This window comes from Protopterus annectens, chromosome 6.part1 (genome assembly GCF_019279795.1).
Source record: "Protopterus annectens isolate FY-2018-M chromosome 6.part1, PAN1.0, whole genome shotgun sequence".
NCBI classification, from domain to species: Eukaryota; Metazoa; Chordata; order Ceratodontiformes; family Protopteridae; genus Protopterus; species Protopterus annectens.
The window spans coordinates 187,443,603-187,465,515 of record NC_056738.1 but is presented as its reverse complement, the minus strand read 5'-3'; the positions used below and the strand labels follow the sequence as shown (position 1 = coordinate 187,465,515).

Here is a 21,913-nt window from a genome sequence, read left to right as displayed (position 1 = left end):
AATCAACTGCAAGCAGTGGTCAGAGAAGGCTCTAAGGTCAAAAGAGACCAGGCTGAAGACCTGGAAGTTGACTAGAGTGAAAGTACAACATTTCAAGGAATTACACAGGGCTCTAGCACCCTAAGTAGATGGGTGGTAGGATACACACTGTGGGACAGATTAAGAAATGTGAACGTCAGATCAGAAGCCAAAGTAGCTCCAATTCCAGAAAATATCAGAGAGAACAGATTTCTGCTTTTCTGCACATGTGCCTGCACCACAGTAGACAATGTGGTGAAAAAGATTTGGGCAGACAGGAAGAAGTTAAGAAGAAATTAGGGCATCCAGCAAAGAGGTGAATGGATTGTGTGATTGAAGATCTATGACAGTATGGCATGAGTGTCGAGAGCAGGATTGTGAGATTGAATTGAGAGAAATGGCAAAAGTTAACATGACACCCTTACCCCATGTAGAAAATGTGAAAAAGAGGGTTGATGTTGATGATAAAATGAAACAATAAATGTATTGAACCACATTGGCACTTCCCTACTCATGTAGCAGGGTACATTCCAGCAATGGCTTTAGAGTATAATGACTGATAAGCTTGGTGCCATAGATGGAGTAGAACAACACTTAGGGGAAGCTTGGAACAAGGGTACGGAAGAAGTAAGGATTGTCACTATGGTAAAGGGAAAAGGAAATCATGGGAATTAAGCAGACATAAACACTTAAAGGCCTTTAATGATCACCTCTATAGTGATCTTTAAATGGTGCTGGATGAGCTTGGCAGGGAAGGGGGTGTGACAGCAATTTGGTCACACTTTATATTCTTCTGGGTAGGGCCCCCAACTTGAAACTTGCTGAGGGCCCCCAAAATCCTAGCACCAGCCCTGGGATTGTGTGATAGATAATACAAATTTATCAGTACATCATTATATACACATGTAAACATGCAACCTAAGAAAACAATTTCCATACTTTTCGTACAGCAATATTTAAAGATTGTAGTTGGATGTAGGGAACAATGCAGACAGTGCAGTAATATTTAAAGGTTGTAGTTGGATGTAGGGAACAATGCAGACAGTACAGTAATATTTAAAGGTTGTAGTTGGATGTAGGGAACAATGCAGACAGTACAGTAATATGTAAAGGTTGTAGTTGGATGTAGGGAACAATGCAGAGCATTAGCAAGTATTCCTTACATATGTTATTGTAGGGAATTATTATACCAGTCTGAAATGTAGTTGGTAAACTGGTGCTGAGACAATATCTAAGTGACAGTGACTGACAACTGGAGTGCAGGCAATGTCTAGCTGATAGGGGTTATTAACTTGGAGCTCAAGCAATGCCTAGCTGATACATTTTGCAATCTGAAAACAGGCACTATTCAGCTGGGCAACCAGTTCATTAGAATATAAACACCACATAAATATGTAATACTAATATGTTGAAGACCAAGAGACCAGAAGCACTGTACCATCACTTACACCCTTTTTTCAGGTTTACTACCTAGTAATAATGTGATGCCAGTGTGGATACATTTAAAAATTAAATCCATAGCCAGACATACATTTCCCTTCCTTTAGAATTCCTGTTATACATTTGTCACAATTCAATTCTTTTCCATTATTTTTCTATTTTGATACAGCAAGATTGTGCCTATAACAGTAACTAACAGTGTATCCTTCTGCTGTGTTCTGCAAACTCAAAACTGCAGGTGAAGGGTAGTTTTGCTGAGTGCTAACAGACATATTATATACATGGAGGTTGGGGGAGAATACCCAAAAAATACAGAGGGTGCATTTGCTAAATTGAAAATTAAAGTACTGAGAATAAAAAGTGAGGAAGAAGATAAGAAATAGGCATTTAAATTCTTCTGGGGATTAATTATACACAGGGGTAGCTGAGATTCGACTGACATTTTTGTATTTTTTTTGTTACTACAGTCCCGCACAAGTCATTTACTTTCCAGTTACGGCCTGGAAAAACTTTGAATGCTTAGCGAAAAGGTTTTTCATTGACTCTGAAAGTATTTTATGATACGAAAACCTGTTAATAGTACCTTCCCCTCCAAATAGTAATACATCTGCAGTGCTTGAGATCCTTCACCAGTGAAAGATATCCCCTCCCTAAGGCTGTTATCATAAGTAACCAGTATGTTTGCCTGCTCTCGAGGCCATCACTGGTACATTCTGAACTCATTTTCTTTCTTAAAAGTTTATAGCTGTACTGAAGTTCATTGAATATGGTGTTTGTGTGTGTGTGTGTGTGTGTGTGTGTGTGTGTGTGTGTGAGCGTGTGCCTGTGTACATGTGTATCTGTGTGTGTGTGAGCGTGCGCCTGTGTACATGTGTATCTGTGTGTGTGTGTGTGTGTGTGTGTGTGTGTGTGTGTGTGTGTGTGTGTGTGTGAGCGTGTGCCTGTGTACATGTGCATTTGTGTGTGTGTGTGTGTGTGTGTGTGTGTGTGTGTGTGTGTGTGTGTGTATGTATGTGTGTGTGTGCCTGTGTGCATGTGTATTTGTGTGTGTGTGTATGTATTTGTGTATGTGCGCATGTGTGTGTGTGTGTGTGCTTGTGTATATTTGTGCACATGCGCGTGCATATACGTGTGTGCGTGCGTGTGTGTGCCTGTGTGTAAGTACCTGCATCTGTGCATGTGTATGTGTGCATGTGTGTGTGTGCACACGCACGTGTGTGTGCACGTGTGCATATGTACGTGTGTGCGCGTGCGCGCACGCGCGTGTGTGTGTGTGTGTGTGTGTGTGTGTGTGTGTGTGTGTGTGTGTGTGTGTGTGTGTGTGTGTGTGTGTGGCTGTGTGGGTTTTAAAAGACTTTGAACTTACAAGGTGCAGAAATCTAATCCTCCTAATGATGGTGAACTGAGTTTAACTGCACAAAATCATAATCCCAAAGCAGTGCCTGGTTAAGAGTGTAAAGTTCCATGTTTGAACCACAAGCAGTGCCCGGTTAAGAGTGTGAAGTTTCATGTTTGAACCACAAGTTCAGCGCGTGTGTGTGTGTGTGTGTGTGTGTGTGTGTGTGTGTGTGTGTGTGTGTGTGTGTGTGTGTGTGTGTGTGTGTGGCTGTGTGGGTTTTAAAAGACTTTGAACTTACAAGGTGCAGAAATCTAATCCTCCTAATGATGGTGAACTGAGTTTAACTGCACAAAATCATAATCCCAAAGCAGTGCCTGGTTAAGAGTGTGAAGTTTCATGTTTGAACCACAAGTTCAGCGCGTGTGTGTGTGTGTGTGTGTGTGTGTGTGTGTGTGTGTGTGTGTGTGTGTGTGTGTGTGTGTGTGTGTGTGTGTGGCTGTGTGGGTTTTAAAAGACTTTGAACTTACAAGGTGCAGAAATCTAATCCTCCTAATGATGGTGAACTGAGTTTAACTGCACAAAATCATAATCCCAAAAGATGTATAAACCTCAAGTGATTTCACAACATAGTATCATGAATTTTATCAATATAAGCTGATGAAAAAAATGTACTCCCTTCAGAGTAAAATGGCTCTCATTTATGATAATTCTACAGTCATACGACCATTGTGTTTACCAGCTTTGTAGAATATATCAGACTGCAAAATGTGTTTAATTTCTTTAATCTTTACCGTGTCTTATTATCATGTATGCAGTTCATATCCTCAGAAGTTGTAAAGTTTACACAGGAAAAAGCCAAACCTATAATGGAATAGTTGAAAATAACAGCTTATTATAATTAGCCTGTAAAATAAAGTTTCAGTTCAGCCCACAGAGAAAGGATGAGACACCATTTGTCTAATTTAAGCAGCAACCTTACCATGCCTGGTTAAGAGTGTGAAGTTCTATGTTTTAACCACAAGCAGTGCCTGGTTAAGAGTGTAAAGTTCCATGTTTGAACCACAAGCAGTGCCCGGTTAAGAGTGTGAAGTTTCATGTTTGAACCACAAGTTCAGAGACAGCTCATGCCACAGGATAAAAGCTATATACAGGAATATTGGGACCACTCATGGACTAAGGAATAATGCACAGCAGCCCACCACCATGAATCTTCTGAAACCCCTGGTCTTCCACTTGCAATTGTAGTTATTTGAAAAAGTTTTAAACACAAGTTAAGGAACGACTCAGGGATGGAGAATGCTGCATAGCAATATAATAGTTTGAAACATCTTAGTACCAATTCTGTCTCACTTAGAAGTGCACTAGTTTGAAAAAATATCTGTTCATTCATTTATTCATTCACTCATTCATTCATTATCTGATACCTTTGTTAATCTATTCAGGGTCATAGCTTAATCCTCTTCTGGCAAGCATTGGTTACACAGCAGAAAATCAGTTCAGGACAAGGCACAAGTCAGTCGCACGACACATGCATGCACTTATCCATTACCATCACATACATAAATACAGGTTATTTAAAGGATCACCGGTTCATTTACCAGCATGGCTTCAAGATTTGGGAGGAAAATAAGGCATGTTGAGGAAAGTCACATGGACTTAGTGAGCACATGCGGACTCTATATAGAAGGTACCCATCCAGGAACCAACCAGGTAAATTAAGAACTGAAAGGCAGCAAATTAGAACTATAACTAAGTCATCATCTGTCACTTTCAGCAGGTCCACAAACCCACACGCCAGCACTCCCCTCATTTCCAAGTTAAAAAGCAAAATAAAAAACTAGGTTTAGCAAAGTTGAAGACCAAAAAACATCTGTACTGTGAAACACTAACAAGTTGCTTGGTTACAAAGATCTAAACACATATACTGAGCAGCTTGTTCCAGTTAAATCATCACACACACTGAACAGTTAATCATGACCACAAATGCAGTATCAGCATTCATTTATGAAGCAGTGATATCCTCATGGCTTCATAAAGCAATGCCAGTACTGCAGCCGTGCAGCATTACCACCTGCCGATTGCACCCCTTAAATTTCACCTGGGGCAGTCTCTCCTTTGCCCCACCCTAGTTATGGTTCTAGTAGCTGTGCCACTCTAAAACACATTTTTATACAGAATATTGGTGCTGTTGAGGGACCCAGAACATTGCTCAATACCAAACCATCAAACCATACTGAAACCTCACTAGTCCCAATTTTCATAGCTGCAAGTGCATTTCTTTGAAGACATGAAGTTTTATGCATAGATGGGGGCTGTTCAGGGATTGAGGAACATTGCACAACACATCATTCTTATTTAACTGAGACCTCTTCCCTACCTCTGGCAAAAGTCTAAATATACAAGGTTAATGGCATAGTACAGAAGGCTATATTTATATATGTCTGACCTGTTACAGTACTGAAGTGAGGTTGCACAAAATTGGTCATAAAAGCTGTACACGTGACACTGCTAAGTATATTTTGGCCTTCTCTTACACCCATCTATGCTAGTATTGCCACCCTTTTCAAATGCCCAAAGAGAGACATTTTTGTGGAAACCTAATGTTTTGGAGGACAAGCCATGACTACAGCCATTGCAAAGACAGGATGCCACTTTTTTGCAAACATAAAAGCTTAGTCTTGTGGGATTTCAGTTGTTTCTGTTATTTAGTATAATATTAAAGTGTTTCATAAACAAGTAATTGCTTTGTGCAACTTTTAAAGGAAATTTTGGAAATATCTTTTATCCTACACCTTCAGAACATTTCCTATTTTAAAATTTTTCCACTGGACAAAATTGCCCGAACAAGGAATGTCATGCATAAGGAGCAAAAGGTGGTAACTATACATCTGTGCAAGCCTCATGTGGTCTGCTGCCATTCATACACTCCAGTGCATGTCTCAAGCTTCCAGATTGAATTAAAGGAGTCACCTATGATTCTGCTAAGGACTTCCACCTTGAAAAAACAGATAGCTTCCTGGTATGGCCATTTCCCTGCCTGCAGCTTTTCACAGATTCCAAAAACCAAGTCATCAGACCTAATCTATGAGAAGCAGAGCTGAGACAACACATTCCATTAACCAGTTAACACCTTCTCTTAGTCTGTTCTTAGAAAATGACTGGGGAGTGGGGTGGCTACCATTAACAAAGGAAACTGTGGAAATGGCTTCCCACAGACACACCTTGATCTATCAGGGTAGTGTCCTAACTACCTACTAAAGGAACATAAGTTTGTATATACTGGAAGTGCAGAGGGTTAACATTAAGAGTTGCAACTGCTTTATTTCCTGCAGTCCAGCATTTGATTCCCTCAGTCTCCATGTGCCTGCTGTTTGACTCTGAGCAAGTCATCGTTTCTCAGCTTCTAATGAAAATGGGCCTCACCCCAGCTGAACAAACAAATATATATATATATATATATATATATATATATATATATATATATATATATATATATATATGGTCCCCTTCATATGATTGAACTTTCAAAAGTTCGACCTTCATATGGCCGAAACCATGTGATCGAACTTTTGAAAGTTCGAACATTTGTAACAGAGATCTCTATACAGCTTGGAATGGGAAAATTTCCCTTTTCTACACTGTAGTGCGATCACGGAGTTGGTATATATAAATAGCAGGGGTGTGGGGGGCACAGCCCACCACATGGAGGGTGCAGGGGGCTTGCCCCCCTGCTAAAACTGTTCAGGTCATTTTTGTTTTCTTTTTTTTTTACTTTTTTATTGGATGTTCGAACTTTCAAAAGTTTGATCATATGGTCTCGGCCATATGAAAGTTGAACTTTTGAAAGTTTGATCATCTGAAGTAGACTCATAGATAGATAGATATGGTTTACTATCAAAAAATTGAAATTGACTTACACAACAGTAATGTAATCGAAAATTAGATGCTCAAACATGATTTTTTTGACGTTAACAATGTCGACCTTTTAAAAATGTGAAAAAGCGCTGCTGTCACCTTACAAATGTTGGTAACATGACTTCGTTCATTTAAACAGCCCAGAAACAGCATTGTGCATATCACAGCATCACAAAACAATGTTCTTTCAGGAAGAGAGGATGGTTCTGGCCATAAATTCTTCCAGCCAGGTAGAAAACAGCTGCATGAGTAGAGGACTATTGAAGCAGGTTTGGAGTTGCATCATGGTTAGTGGGGCACATTGGTAAGTAGCAGTCAGAAGGGAAGCTATAAACAGAGAACAATAATGTATAGAGCAATGAATTCCAAACACTTTGAGTATTGTGTGAATGATAATAGTAGATTTAAGCAATATTAGGCAGCACACACTGCTTTTCATAGGTTCATAGGTTGGTACTAGGCTTTCAGCCCTAGGGCCTCTACAAGCCTAGCCAAAACAATTCCCTGGATATTTCTTCCCACAGTATTTACTTCCCTGGACCCCTGTCTAGCAGGGTGACTGACGTGATTCACAGGATGAATTTCCTATCTCCCATCCAATTATCAAGGTTCCTTTTGAAGAGGGCCAAGGAGGCACTCTGATTGACATGTATGGGCAGTCTATTCCAGAGTATGGGGAGTGTCTGGGTGAGAAACATATCCCTCCAGCATTGCTTGTTCATTGTGATGGCAAGGTTTAGATCCCTGGAGTGTGTGGCTCTGAGGGATTGGGATTTCTTTAAGTGAAGCATGTCCAACAGCTCAGGATTTGACATGGCCTTGTATGTTAAGCAGAGATCGCCTCTGAGTAGACAATATGCAACAGAGTATAGCTGGAGGTTTTTTTAGACAGTCAGCATAGGGCATCTACTTTAGGCCTGTGATTCTTTTAGTGAGATATTTCTGTGGCCTTTCCAGCTGTTGCAGATGCCTTGTGAGGTACATACCAAATGCGGCATTGTACTCTATAATGGATCTAATGAGGGATGAGTACAGTGGAACAATGACCTCCTTTTTTATGGATGAAAAGCCCTTAGTGATGAGGTGTGCCACACAGAGGGATTTCCTGACTGTTGTGGCGATGTGGTTATCAAAGGTGAGCCCACTGTCCGTCTGTGTCCCCAAGTCTCTCATCACACTTTCGGTGTTTAGTGTTCTGCCACCTATGTGGTAATTCATGGGTACATGGTTTTCCCAAAGGGAATAACTGTACATTTCTCTGCATTAAGCTTGAGCCCATGGCTCTGGCACCAAGCATCTGTTTCTGTAAGGCCCTTTTGTAGAATATCCACATCATTTGGGGATTCAATAATGGCTCACAGTTTGCAGTCATCTGTGAACTTTGTTAGCCAGAGTCCCTTAGTGTTGGCCTGTACTTCAGAGAAGTAGATGCCAAACAAGAGCGGTCCCAGGACTGAACCCTGAGGTACTCCACTTGTCACTTGTCTGGAGATGGATTTGGAGTCAGCTACTTTTACAGTCTCGCTTCTGTTGGTAAGCCAGTTTGCAACCCATCGAGTGACATAGTGATTTATGCCCAGCTTAGTAAGTTTATCTATGATTCCAGAGTGGGGAATGGTGTCGGAGGCCATGGCGAGGTCCAGATAGGCTGTGTGGACTGCCTCACCCTCGTCCACAGCTCTGGAGACTGATTCAAATAAGTCAATCAGGTTCAGGAGACAAGATCAGCCCTTCACAAACCCAAACTGGGTGGGGTCCAGTGTTTGAAGGTTGCCAATGCCTTTGTTTATAAGTTCCATGTTAATGCGTTCCATGCCCTTGCAAATCAGATAATGCATTCCATGCCCTTGCAGATCAGGCTTGTCAGACTGATGGGATGGTAGTTCCCGGGATCCAAGGTGGATCCCCCCTTGTCTGTCATATTACCCTCCTTATACAAACACAGTTTGAGAGAGATGCAGAGACAAAAGTTATATTATAAGGAAATGCCAATAAAACTGAGTTCAAGCATGACTCGTGATGTAGATCCAGTTTAGCAGTGTAGTCACTTGCTCACAGTTGTGTAAAATAATGAAAAATAGCAATACTGTATTTAAAATGTGTTAATATGGTTTCCACTGCTCGTTCAAGTCTCCAGAGGCTCACAGGATCACTATAATGTCGAAATCTGACATTAACATCAAATTCATGCATCCGACATTTCCTTGTCGATCATATGACCTAATTAATATGCATGTGGTCAATTAAACCCGTCGGACATATGAACTGTCACTCTTTTCAATGTCATTTATTTGATGGTAAACTGATAGATAGATATAGATATATAAATATAGTTATATATAGATAGATATGTATACAGATGTATATGTATGGTTACTGTGGTGGAAACTCACACACTTTGTTCAACAAAACAGATGATCATAAGGTGTGTGAAACCAACAGTCTCTAGGGGTGGGGAATATGCACCTTCCCTGCAGATTGTACAGTCTTGGAGCCAATATATATATAAAATGTAGTATATATAATTAGCAGGGGATATGGGAGGCAGAATCCCCCTTATGGGTGGTTTATATGGGCTTGTTCCCCTTCAGTTTTTTTTTCTGATGCATACATAGTGTTCTGTTGACAGTTACATTGTAGGCCCTTTGTGGTTCACATTACTGAAGCTAACATTTAGGTGTTTTGGTCATAGTAAGCACCCACATATATATCTATATATGCATGTATGCATATATGGAACCCTATCAGTAGCTTGAAGTTCCAAAACTTTGAAGATTATATGACCAAGACCATATGTCCAAAGTTTTGAAACTTTGAAACAAAAAAAAAAAAAAAAAATTAAAATAAAACAACTTACCTGTACTGTTTTGTAGGGGGGGTCTGCACCCCCCCACACTGCCTGCTACTTAAATATACTAACTCCAAGATCGCACTACAGTGAGGAAAACGGCAAATCCAAAGTTCCACGCTAAACGGCGATTTCAATAGAAACTTTTCAGAGTTTCAAAACTTTGAGTATATGGCCTCAGCCATATAGTCTTCGAAGTTTTGGAACTTCGAGCTAATGATAGGGATCCATATATATTTATATATATATATATATATATATATATATATATATATATATATATATATATGTATATATATACATATATATATATATGTGTGTGTGTGTGTGTGTGTGTGTGTGTGTGCGTGTGTGTGTGTGTGTGTGTGTGTGTGTGTGTGTGTGTGTGTGTGTGTGTGTGTGTGTGTGTGTGTGTGTGTGTGTGTGTGTGTGTGTATGGATATATAATTCTACAATGATACATTGAAAATCAAAATGTTGAATGGCAAGTGAACAAACGCATCTGATTGATCACCAGTGACTCAAAAAACAAACAAAAAGAGTTTAAACATGTTTTTTGGAAAGGGGGCACTTGCACCCTCGACACACTGTGTTAATTGCATATACCAGCTCCGAAATCTCAGTACAATGAGGAAAGTATAAATTCCCCTGTCTGCACTGTACCACATCCTGCATTAAAAAAAGAAAGTTCATGTGATGATCTGATTTTTGTTCAGCTGTACCGGCTTTCATATCTCCATATATATATATGGGTCTGCTTCAAACTCCTGATGCCCGTATAACTGAAATTCATTTAAGTTAGACAAAAATAGTGAAAGATGGAATACCCGAACAGCAACATTTTCCCAGGGTAAGTAAACACCTGCCCAACATGCCCTTTTCTCCACTTTAGTGCAATCACAGAGGTGGTACATATAGCTGGGGGGTGTGAGTGGTGCAGCCCCCCACACTGGGGGCTGTGGGGGCATAGCCCCCACCTAGGTGGGTATTGCTACCTTGGTGTGTGTGTTTTTTTTTCATTTGTTTAAGTGTTTACTTAACCTTGAAAAGTTTCACCATTCGGGTATTTCATCTTTTGTTATTTTTATCTCATGTAAATAAATGTCAGTTATATGGGCAATGGAATTTTGCAACCTGTATATATATATATATATATATATATATATATATATATATATATATATATATTTATATGTATACATATGTATGTATAGATGTGTGTGTGTGTTTGTGTGTGTCTATATACACATATTTATATATATATATATATATATATATATATATATATATATATATATATATATATATATATATATATATATATATATATATATATATATGTATATGTATATATATATACTTTTGCAAATGTGTATATGTTAGATACATATGTATGTGTGTATATATATATATATATATATATATATATATATATATCTCGAATGTTGTAATCCTGAAAGGTGACAACCACAAACACCCAGACTTGCCCCCCCCCCCCTTGCAGGACTCACTTGTTCCTGGGTCCAGAGTGATAGGAAGTTTTGGGATTCAATGCTTTTTGGTGTTAATGACTTTTGGGGCTAGTACTTCTGGTCCTTCCATCTAGATATTGCCAGAACCGAGCTTTCTGTCATCATGCATCTGATAGTTATCCATGCATGTATATATACATATGTTGTAAGGTGTATAACTTTCTTTTCACATTAACCAGCCAGCACTGCAAATAAAATTCATCACAGGCATATGGGCTGATCATACCCAGACTTGTTACCCAAATACAAAACAATCAGGGCAATATGTTGGTGGAAAATTCCACCAGATTAACTTGCGCCCTTAATGAAGCAAACCTGTGTCCTCTTCAGTCAAACTACAAGCACAGGTTGTAGTATTACACCAGACACAGCATAAAGAAACACAAATTCCTCTTACACCTTAACCATGGCTCTAACCCCTATAATAATCCTCTCCTTGTCCGTGACTGTAACAACATAGCCTCCATAGCCTGACTTACTTGAATGTTTTCACATTGTTTTTTAAACCAGATGTACTAACTCTACTCTAAGACTTAGATAAAATTAAACATAGTACTCCCAAAATACCTCAGATACAGACATAGCATACATAGCAAAGTGTATACCTACTTAAAAAGTAATACATTAAAGTCACAAAAACCAGATGAATCTCTAGTAATCAACAACTTCTGTGGTGTATATACAACATGATAAAAGGTTGTTGTAAAAAGTTGACCATTGCAGTAACTTAATTCCTCCTCAGCTACATATTACACTGATACATTCTTAGGTCAGTTTACACCCCCTCCATCCCCCTGCATAATCTTACCAATGTGTGCTAAACCTAACCCTGGCCTGGACCCCAACCTTACACCTTACCTTAGAGAAACAATTTCCATAACACCAGCACTACATAAAGCAGTCAGACAAACATCACATGACATTAAATCTATCTCCTTCACTTGCCCTTACTCTAACCCTAGACAGAAAACGCATGCAAAGACAATCCCATACCCTGATGCCCATACCTTTGGTATCTACAAAAGTTTGGGCATTAAAAACCCAAACACACTTAGATGACCCATACACACATGATCTGCCTCCTTTTGACATCTCACTATAGCTAATTCAAGAGAAGAAAGGCATTTTTATACAAGTATAGTTTATTAACAATTTTCACATTTTGTTTTATTGAAAAGAGACATGTTTTAATATTACTAATATACTAGTTCAAGAATGCTAAACTCCATTCCCATTTTTGTTCGAACAGGTCCAACTTTTCAACAATATTTAGATTTTAATATATGGTTATTCAAAGGTTATTAATATGGTAACATTAATTTTATGAGAGAAAAACAAAGAAATCGGGAAATTATTTAATTAAGCCGTTCCTGAAGATTCTTATTGGGTTTCCTTGTTCTTTGGAGTTTTAAAAGATAGTAGTAAATACAAATCTGTAGTCAAAATGTTATGAGGTTTATAAAGGTGAGAACATAAAGGCTAACACTTGGATAACTGTGTTTAGATACTCATCATTTTTGTACATCTGCAGAGTTTCAGAAAAGAATTAAGAGAGAAATTAAATGCAGGAGAGAAGCAGGTTCACATCTGAGCAAGGCAAAGTCCATGAAGGAAGAGTAGAAAAGGCACAGATATGAAAATGAAAAAGTTCCAAGATAGTGCCAGTTGTACAATTTTAATACACATTGTCAGCCTTCATTCATATCATTTGTTAAAACCAATGAACAAACCTGTGTGACGCTCTAACTTCCTCAGCTCTTTCAAGTAAGGTGCGTGGGACAAAGCTAAGTCAAAGTTAAAAAAGAAAAGTCAGTGTTGCGTGCATGATTGCAGCTGAGGTGCTATGATTAAATGAGAAGTAGACATTGCAACTATGGTTATTTCAAATTGTATATGCAAGCTAGTACTTGGGTTTTAAATAAAAACAAAGAATTGCATGCTGTACTTCTCAATCCTGACAGTTATATTCAAGATCCGGTTTGAAGAAACTAACAGTATAAAACAAACATCTTTGTGGTGGAGAGTAGCACTAAAAGGATAGATTTAATACAGGGTCTCAATGTTGTTCATAAACTATTAGCGAAAACATCACACATCAGCACAGCTCAAGACCTAAATCAGCACACATCAGCATAGAGCTCAAGACCTAAATCAGCACACATCAGCATAGAGCTCAAGACCTAAATCAGCACACATCAGCACAGCTCAAGACCTAAATCAGCACACATCAGCATAGAGCTCAAGACCTAAATCAGCACACATCAGCATAGAGCTCAAGACCTAAATCAGCACACATCAGCACAGCTCAAGACCTAAATCAGCACACATCAGCATAGCTCAAGACCTAAATCAGCACACATCAGCATAGAGCTCAAGACCTAAATCAGCACACATCAGCACAGCTCAAGACCTAAATCAGCACACATCAGCACAGCTCAAGACCTAAATCAGCACACATCAGCATATAGCTCAAGACCTAAATCAGCACACATCAGCATATAGCTCAAGACCTAAATCAGCACACATCAGCATAGCTCAAGACCTAAACCAGCACACATCAGCATATAGCTCAAGACCTAAATCAGCACACATCAGCATATAGCTCAAGACCTACATCAGCACACATCAGCATAGAGCTCAAGACCTAAATCAGCACACATCAGCATAGCTCAAGACCTAAACCAGCACACATCAGCACAGCTCAAGACCTAAACCAGCACACAGCACAGCTCAAGACCTACATCAGCACACATCAGAATAGAGCTCAAGACCTAAGCCAGCACACATCAGCACAGCTTAAGACCTAAATCAGCACACATCAGCACAGCTCAAGACCTAAATCAGCACACATTAGCATATAGCTCAAGACCTAAATCAGCACACATCAGCATAGAGTTCAAGACCTAAATCAGCACACATCAGCACAGCTCAAGACCTAAATCAGCACACATCAGAATATAGCTCAAGACCTACATCAGCATATAGCTCAAGACCTACATCAGCACACATCAGCACAGCTCAAGACCTACAACAGCACACATCAGCATATAGCTCAAGACCTACATCAGCACACATCAGCACAGCTCAAGACCTACAACAGCACACATCAGCATATAGCTCAAGACCTAAATCAACACACATCAGCATAGCTCAGGACCTAAATCAGCACACATCAGCATAGCTCAAGACCTACATCAGCACACATCAGCATAGCTCAGGACCTAAATCAGCCCACATCAGCACAGCTCAAGGCACTCACTCTCATGCAGCAGCACAGATGCACAGGATTAAATATATCCCCTTCGCTAGGTCTAACACAAACTCTAACACTATTCCTAAACATGTGGCAAATGTGGGACATTTAAAAATACTTCAGTATAGCCATTATAAGAATTTTTCAAAACTGCTGGGAGGGTACCAGTTGCAATTTTCAGGACCAGACATGTGACCACAAAAATTGCAAACAAGAGGCAGCTGTATATTTTATAAGAAAAAAATAAGAATTCAGAAATAGTCCAGGTGCTTGCAGAAAGTAACTCCTGATAATACTATGCCTTCCAAAAATAAAATATTGTGCATAGCTAAGATCATCTTTTGTCTTTTAATAATCATTAATGACACTTTTAGATGTTATGCCTGTGTGGTATATTCCAATATGGCACAATATGAAGAATCTCAAAAACAAAACGTAAACCGAATAAAAGTTAAAATAAAATGAGAAAACAGTATAAAAAACAAACTTATTTATTGATAAACAGATCCAGTAAACGCTTTCGTCTCCCAACACTGAGACTTCATCAGACAATCTAAAGAATATAATATACTCTAATGAAATCCCTAATGTAGTCTCAGTAATAATTTAATCGCTACCAGATATACTCCAGAAATATGACACCAAGCAGTACTAGTCCCCAGAAAAAGTGAGGTATTATAACAAACCCAAAGAATTACAGACATATCAACCTAATCCATATTATCTGCAAATTTAGGAAGAAGGTAATTGAACTTATTCTGTAATAAACTGGCAACCTTAGCAATAGACTTGGAACAATATAGTTATGTTAACAGAAGAACTTCCCTATTTAATTTGATAGCATGTTTAAATAAGTAACTCTGACATTATGTTACACACTTAGAGTTTGCAAAGACATTTGATATTATCCCTTTAGGGACATTATAGATTAACTCATCCAACTCCAGCTCAGCAGTTATGTTGTCCAATGAGTAAAATTTTGTTGAAGATTCCAAGATGGTGACTGACTGAGCAACACATCCATTAGAATTTTTCCATTATGAAAACTGGGAATTCAGGAAAAAAGTCAATGAAAGTTATCGATTTTTGATTAAACTGGTTACTGGCTAGACAATGCAGTGTCCAGATGTCAAAAAAGAAAAAAAATTAAAAATGTAAGGGAAAAAAAGTGAAAAAAGTAGAATAACAAATTCTGGTTGAGACTAACCATGATGAAGTAGCCTAATTTGTACAGTCAGTGCAGGTGATGACGTCTAGCAATCTGTAGAGTAACAGGGTTGGAACTGCCAGATTTGAAGGGGTAGTCACACAAATGAGGTCTATATATATATATATATATATATATATATATATATATATATATATTTTGTTGTTGTTGTGTCTTTCGGCTTTTCCCGGTTAGGGGTCACCACAGCGGAACTCCGGTCTGCTAATGATTGGCAGTAGATTTTTACAGGCCAGTTGCTGGCCCAGACACACAACCTTCAACGAAGGTATGCCCATTCACGCATGTCTCCACACAGAAGACGCTCTAGCTGAGAATCGAACAGGACAACGTCTTACTGTGAGGTGACAACGCTACCACAGCACCACCACCGCAGTCTGTATATATGTATATATATATATATATATATATATATATATATATATATATATATATATATATAAATACACATACACACAAAACAAGGTATAAATATTTACTTGAGTGCAAGGGGAAAGTATGTGGGATAAAGTAAGTATTTTGGACACAAGCCGTTAAATAATAATATACATACAGAATATTACCTCTGTGAAATGAAAGAAATGTTTATAAAGTCTAAAGCATGTGGGACTGGAACAAGAAGATTCTTGAACTAGGGATATACAATAGTAAGGGCACACAAATTAAGCAAGACATGGCCATACTTAACAGGGAAAAATAGCTAAGGCACCAAGATGCTGATAACTGATACATCAGGAGGGTAAAGTGGTAGAGTGGGAGGTGGCCAAACAAGTATTTGCCATGCAGGTTAGGGAGTGTCTCCCATACTGGAGATTGATAGCAGAGTATAGACAAACAGAATGGGAGACAGGAATAATAAGTGAAATACCAGCTCTGGGGGAGTTTCATATGCTGTTATAAAAAAGGGGTAATAAGCAAGGCGTATAATACCTTCCATGATAACTATAAAAATCAATCAGAACAGAGGTCAGAAAAGACTGGGAAATGAGAACGTACAAACAAATATGAAGAAACAATAGGAAGAGATTTGCAGGTCACCTGATTATGTGAGGAAAGTTCTGGTGATTTCAGATAGTTGCATGGAAATGTTTGTACAACTATGGTTACACACCAAGTAGACTTAAAAGGATCTCCCCAAGTGGGGAATGGAGATGTGATGGGGAAGGTTATGAAAACTGGGAATATGTATTTTGGGAATATACAGAGTTGATGAATTTTAAAGGCCCTTTATAAAATGCATCAACACAAATGTTGGGGAACAAACTGTAGTAACTCAGAAGATGATGCTTTGAGTTGATGTTTAGCATTAGATGTGCCAAGACATTGCACGGCCTTATGAAGTTTAATGCTGTTGGCAGTCAAAAAAACAATAATGACAACATGAAAATCAAACACTAACTTTAGAAGATGTATTGAATGTTCTAAAATAAACTTAAGAAATAGAGAGATGGCATATTTAAAGATGAGAGGAAGTAAAATGCATTAATAAGAGACATATTTGGAATAATTTTATACAAAATAGTGGTCAAACAGATAACTGATGTGGGAGAGTTGGTGGTTATTGAAAAGTGTGAAAGCGTGATATAAAGACTAATGCTGAAACTATGAAGAAAACATGCATTGCACAAAGATAATGAAAAATGTTCTTGATTTTTTATTAACATATGTGAACTAATTTTGCAAGTTAAAGTTTGATGACCAAAAAAACTTAAAAATAGCTGAAAATTTGTTTCAGGAAGAGAAGACGAAAAGCAGAAAATGTAGATTACCTATTTACGCTTACCCCAGTGGAACTATTCAAGGCCTGGTTTATTTGCTATTTTTAATATGAGGTAATTAGGAAAAGAATTATGGGTAGAAGAAACACCGATGTTAGCAAGCTAGGGGATATAACTGTTTGTACGAAGGATGAAATACTTTTAAGACAGTGAACAAAATTGCAATTTATGGTAATAAGAACAGCCTCACTCTCAATGCCATTAAAGGTAGAATTGTCAAATTTAGGAGAAAGATTATAAAATTAATTTAAAACCACTAAAGGCAAGCAGTGAAGTAAAATATTGAGGAATTTTAGGGGCAGTCAGTTAAGGTTTGATCAGTGTGTTGCAAACGATGTCTGAAAGGCTTACTCTGTAACATACGTTATAGTCAAAGGAAAAATGAGTCGAACACAGAAAGTTACCATGGCTCCATTATCTATCACTAGTCAGATCAATAACAGACTTTAATGCCACATTCTACATCACAAACGTAAGCCATGTGATATATCATTCACCATGTTTTATAAATTCCTAACATTGTCAAACATATAACGTCCACTTGAACTGAATAGTCTTACTATAAAAGCACAATATACAATCCATTTCTGTATGTTAGTAGGAAAAAGTCATCTACCTATAACCTTTTGTCTCACTATTTCCCAAGCCATGCTTTAGAAATAGCACAAATATGCTCCATCCCTGAGGATGGGATGTGGTGAGGAGGCCATAAATATGTAATTATGAATAGAAAACCCAATGTATGTTTGCTATTAAGATAATTTCCAGTTAAATTATTACACTTGTGCCTACATAAGGAGTGTTTTTTTTCTTATTTGCTGATCTAAATCTATAGAAAACAATGTTTTCAATATGCTTAAAAGAAGGCTGTACTTGGTATAATGGCTGGCTTGCAGCCTGTCGTATGTTACTTATTATCATATTTACAAGTTTTCAGAATGCATTTACTTGTTGAAATGGCATTATTTGAGCTTTGCTTATTTTCTTTCTAATTAGAATTACAGTTAGCAATTTGCAGGGCACTGGTAAGATACATATGCATTCAGTAAGAAGCCTTATATATCCAGAAAGTGTATCTTAAGTCCTTAGGATAATTCACGCAGATCACTCACAAAAATAAAATGTGGATTCCATGACTTTTAGATAACTTACAAAGGAGTTCTTTTTATACTCATATTCTCTTACTATTGTTTATTAGTTTCCCACTGCATTGCAAATAACTCTGCTGTACCAATGCCATTATAGTACAACTATCATTTGCAATGGTATTAACCAGAATTCCGTTAGACAGTGCGAAGAAAGAGATTTTCTCTCTCATTTTTTTTCTCCTCTGCCCAAACACACACACACACACACACACACACACACACACACACACACACACACACTCTGTCTCTCTCCCTCTCTCACACAGACACTGTAAACTTCTGAATAACAATAATCTGGCTTTAGGTTTTTGTATAAAAAGTAAACTGCATGCTAAAATTATGGCACAATGAAAAAATCTGTGTGAAATAATAATTTACTTTTTACATTTATTTGATTACTAAGATTTTCCCAGACCCCTGTGAGTCATATGAAGGCCATTCAAAATTAAAGGACCGACTGCCATCCATTGTTGTGGAACCTACAGATGTCAGTGAAGTGGAAAGTGGTGAGCTACGGTGGCCACCAGAAGAATTCCTGGTGTCCGAAGAGGATATGTTTACAGGTGAAGAAGAGAAGGACACAACAACAGCTGAAGGTCAGTTAGTTGTCCATCATTTTCTAAGGCTGCAAGAATTTGCAGTTCCCACGGTGTATATATACACTGTATATACAGTAATCAAAATGTTTGTTTCTTCATAACAAGCCTAGGTAAACAATAACAACTGCTTTTATTGGTCAATGAAGGAGGTAAATTGTATTTATTGTTATACATTATGAATAGTTTCAAGTCTAATAATTTAAAATGTCTTATACTATGGATTTTTTTTGTCATAAAAGCCAGGTATTTCAGGTATGAGTTATATCAGATAATGCAGGTAAAAGTTGTAAACAGGAGTTTAGCTTAAATATGTAATGATGTAATCTAACAAAGGCTAACTTGAAATGATAATAGTATGTTGTGCAGTAAAGAAATAAAAATATAAAGTTTTGTAAACACTGAAGCAGATCTTATTTCAAAAACATAAAGCTAACTTCAGTTTTGTTTAATGTTTTCATGAAAATTATCCTGAAAGCAAGTATAGGAGGATTCTTTATATAGGTGCTACTTTAATTTGTTCTTGAGACAAGATAGGAGTTTGTTGTTCTACATCTGAAGGAAGGTTGTTCCAAGATACAGATCATAGATTTGTGAGTGCTCCTTTACTAACAGATGTCTTAAACCAGGGTCTGATCAGGCCTATATTAATTTGTCATAAGTTCATTTCCGTGAACCTTTCTAATTGACCCAAAATCACTGAACATTCACATCAGCAAAATATTTACATAGGGAAAGGAAACAGTTGGCAAACAGAAAAAAAATTTCCCTTTTTCCCCACTGTATTGTGATCTCAGAGTTGGTATATGTAGTTGGGGGGTGGATAGCTCCCCACACTGAGGGGTATGGGGCACAGCCCCCCACCTGGGTGAGTTTGACATACTGCGGTGTGTGTTGCGGTTGTTGGCCAGTTGCTTCCTTTCCCTGTTTAAATGTTTTTTTCAATATGAACGGTTGCTGAAGTGAACTTTCGGTCCTTTCCAGTCAATGAAGAAAGGTTCGCAGACATTAACATTTGACGAACTGATATAGACTCGGTCTGATCATGGTAATTACTTCCTCATGAGTTTCTGTAATGAGAGTGAATGTCATCTAGCTTAAGATAAAAAATGTAAAATAACACATAATGGGTGGGGTAGAGAAAAGTACCAATATATATACAACAAAAGCAGGTGCTACATCAGCAGAGTCTGATCACTGTACCTCTACTATAATGCAACTGACAGGAAACAATCACCGTATTGTAACAGTGCACCTATATGCAGCCCCTATGGGACATGACCATATCACTCTCTCAACTTCACAAGTTGATTTACAGAAGCAGTAAGACAAACAACATCAGGGAAACACAGAGCAGTTGTTAGTGACACAAAGAATGAAATAATAAGAGAAGCAACAACAACCCATCAAGACACCACTTTTGTATTCTAACTTATCATCTTCAGCCATAGCTGGCATTCTAATTCATTGCAACAGCAAGTAGTTAAATCCTGACTGTTGTATCCTATGTGGTGTCTACAAACTGCTGCGCAGTGATGCTCAGCTCATGTGCACAACCAATCCTAACTGATATCAATATGTATGTACATATGGAACATGGCAGCCCCACGCTTTGCTATACAATGAGCAGTGTCAGTTCTCATCAGTTGTACATGGTCATTAATGGTGCTCTTCATGACCCACCATACACTGTACAATCTCAAAAAAAAGTTATTTGGAAGCCCTAGATAGGCATCTATTTTTTAAACAGATTAAAGTTGGAAATGGAAGTATAGGAAAGAAATGAAAAAAGGAAGCAAGCAAATACAGTGGCGGCTGGTGACTTCAAATCAAAGGGGGGCTGCAGGAGATAGCTGAATGGGTGGGGTCAATGGGAAGGGGTGTGGCCAACTGTAAAGGGGAGGGGCTATGCTCAAAACCACAAAAACTAACTAAATTCACTGCCCTGGGTGCCAAACCGTCATTATGAGAGTCCAATCAAGACAAAATGAAGTGTAGAAGAATAAAACTATTTCAATGCATTGGCTGCATGACAGCTTACTTAATATCTAGATGGAAACAAAAAGGTTGTGAGGCATGAAAAAATAAATTACTTTTTAAATACATTAATGGAATGCCAGTCAAAATCAAGTATAAGAGAAACAAGCAGCACTCAACTCAAACCACTTCTTGCACTGCAGTTCTAATTATAATTTATATTCAGCTTTATTAAAGTACCAAGTAACATGCTGAAAGTAGAAATTTCTGATGCCCCCACTTGTAAAAATGTTTCTTATCCAAAAAAAGACCTGCTGCCTGACAACTATCTACTTGTTTCATGGGGAAAACATGATCAAAGTAAAAAATGAAAAGCAAACAAGAAATAAGCTCAAGATACATTGCTTAAAATGATTACTGTACACGTTATGGACCACATGATTGGCATTCTGTTTAGTTTACGGGTAAAGCCTGCAGAGATGACTGGAAGTCTCCAAGTGTAATAAGCTTCTTAAAATAATGTAATCCTGCCCTTTATTACAAATACTGTCATATGCATTTCAATACCCAAGGCTTATACATTATCTAGTTAAGTATTCTCTACATGGCAACAACAGAAAGGCTTTCAATGTTGGCAGTTCTTTAACAGTATGCTTATTAAAGCTTACTTGCATCTTACGATCTCAGCCAAGCTTACCTGATGGTCATTAAAGTATTGCTACTTAAACACAGAGCAACAGGCACTTTGAGTAATGAGCATAAATCAACAGTACAAAAAATATGACAGAAACCAGACCATTCTGCAAAAATCAAGGACAGATGAAAAGCCACTCTAGTACTTGTG

General features: G+C 38.0%; 1 protein-coding gene across 1 annotated transcript in view; it reads left to right on the top strand.

Annotated features, from left to right (window-relative positions):
• The window catches only part of LOC122805462 (protein LBH-like), a 701,144-nt gene that overhangs the window by 604,442 nt on the left and 74,789 nt on the right, over positions 1-21,913 (top strand). Inside the window, exon 3 of the mRNA XM_044075638.1 lies at positions 18,900-19,092. Coding sequence (XP_043931573.1) covers positions 18,900-19,092 — 193 coding nt within the window. The remainder of the gene's footprint in view (positions 1-18,899; positions 19,093-21,913) is intronic.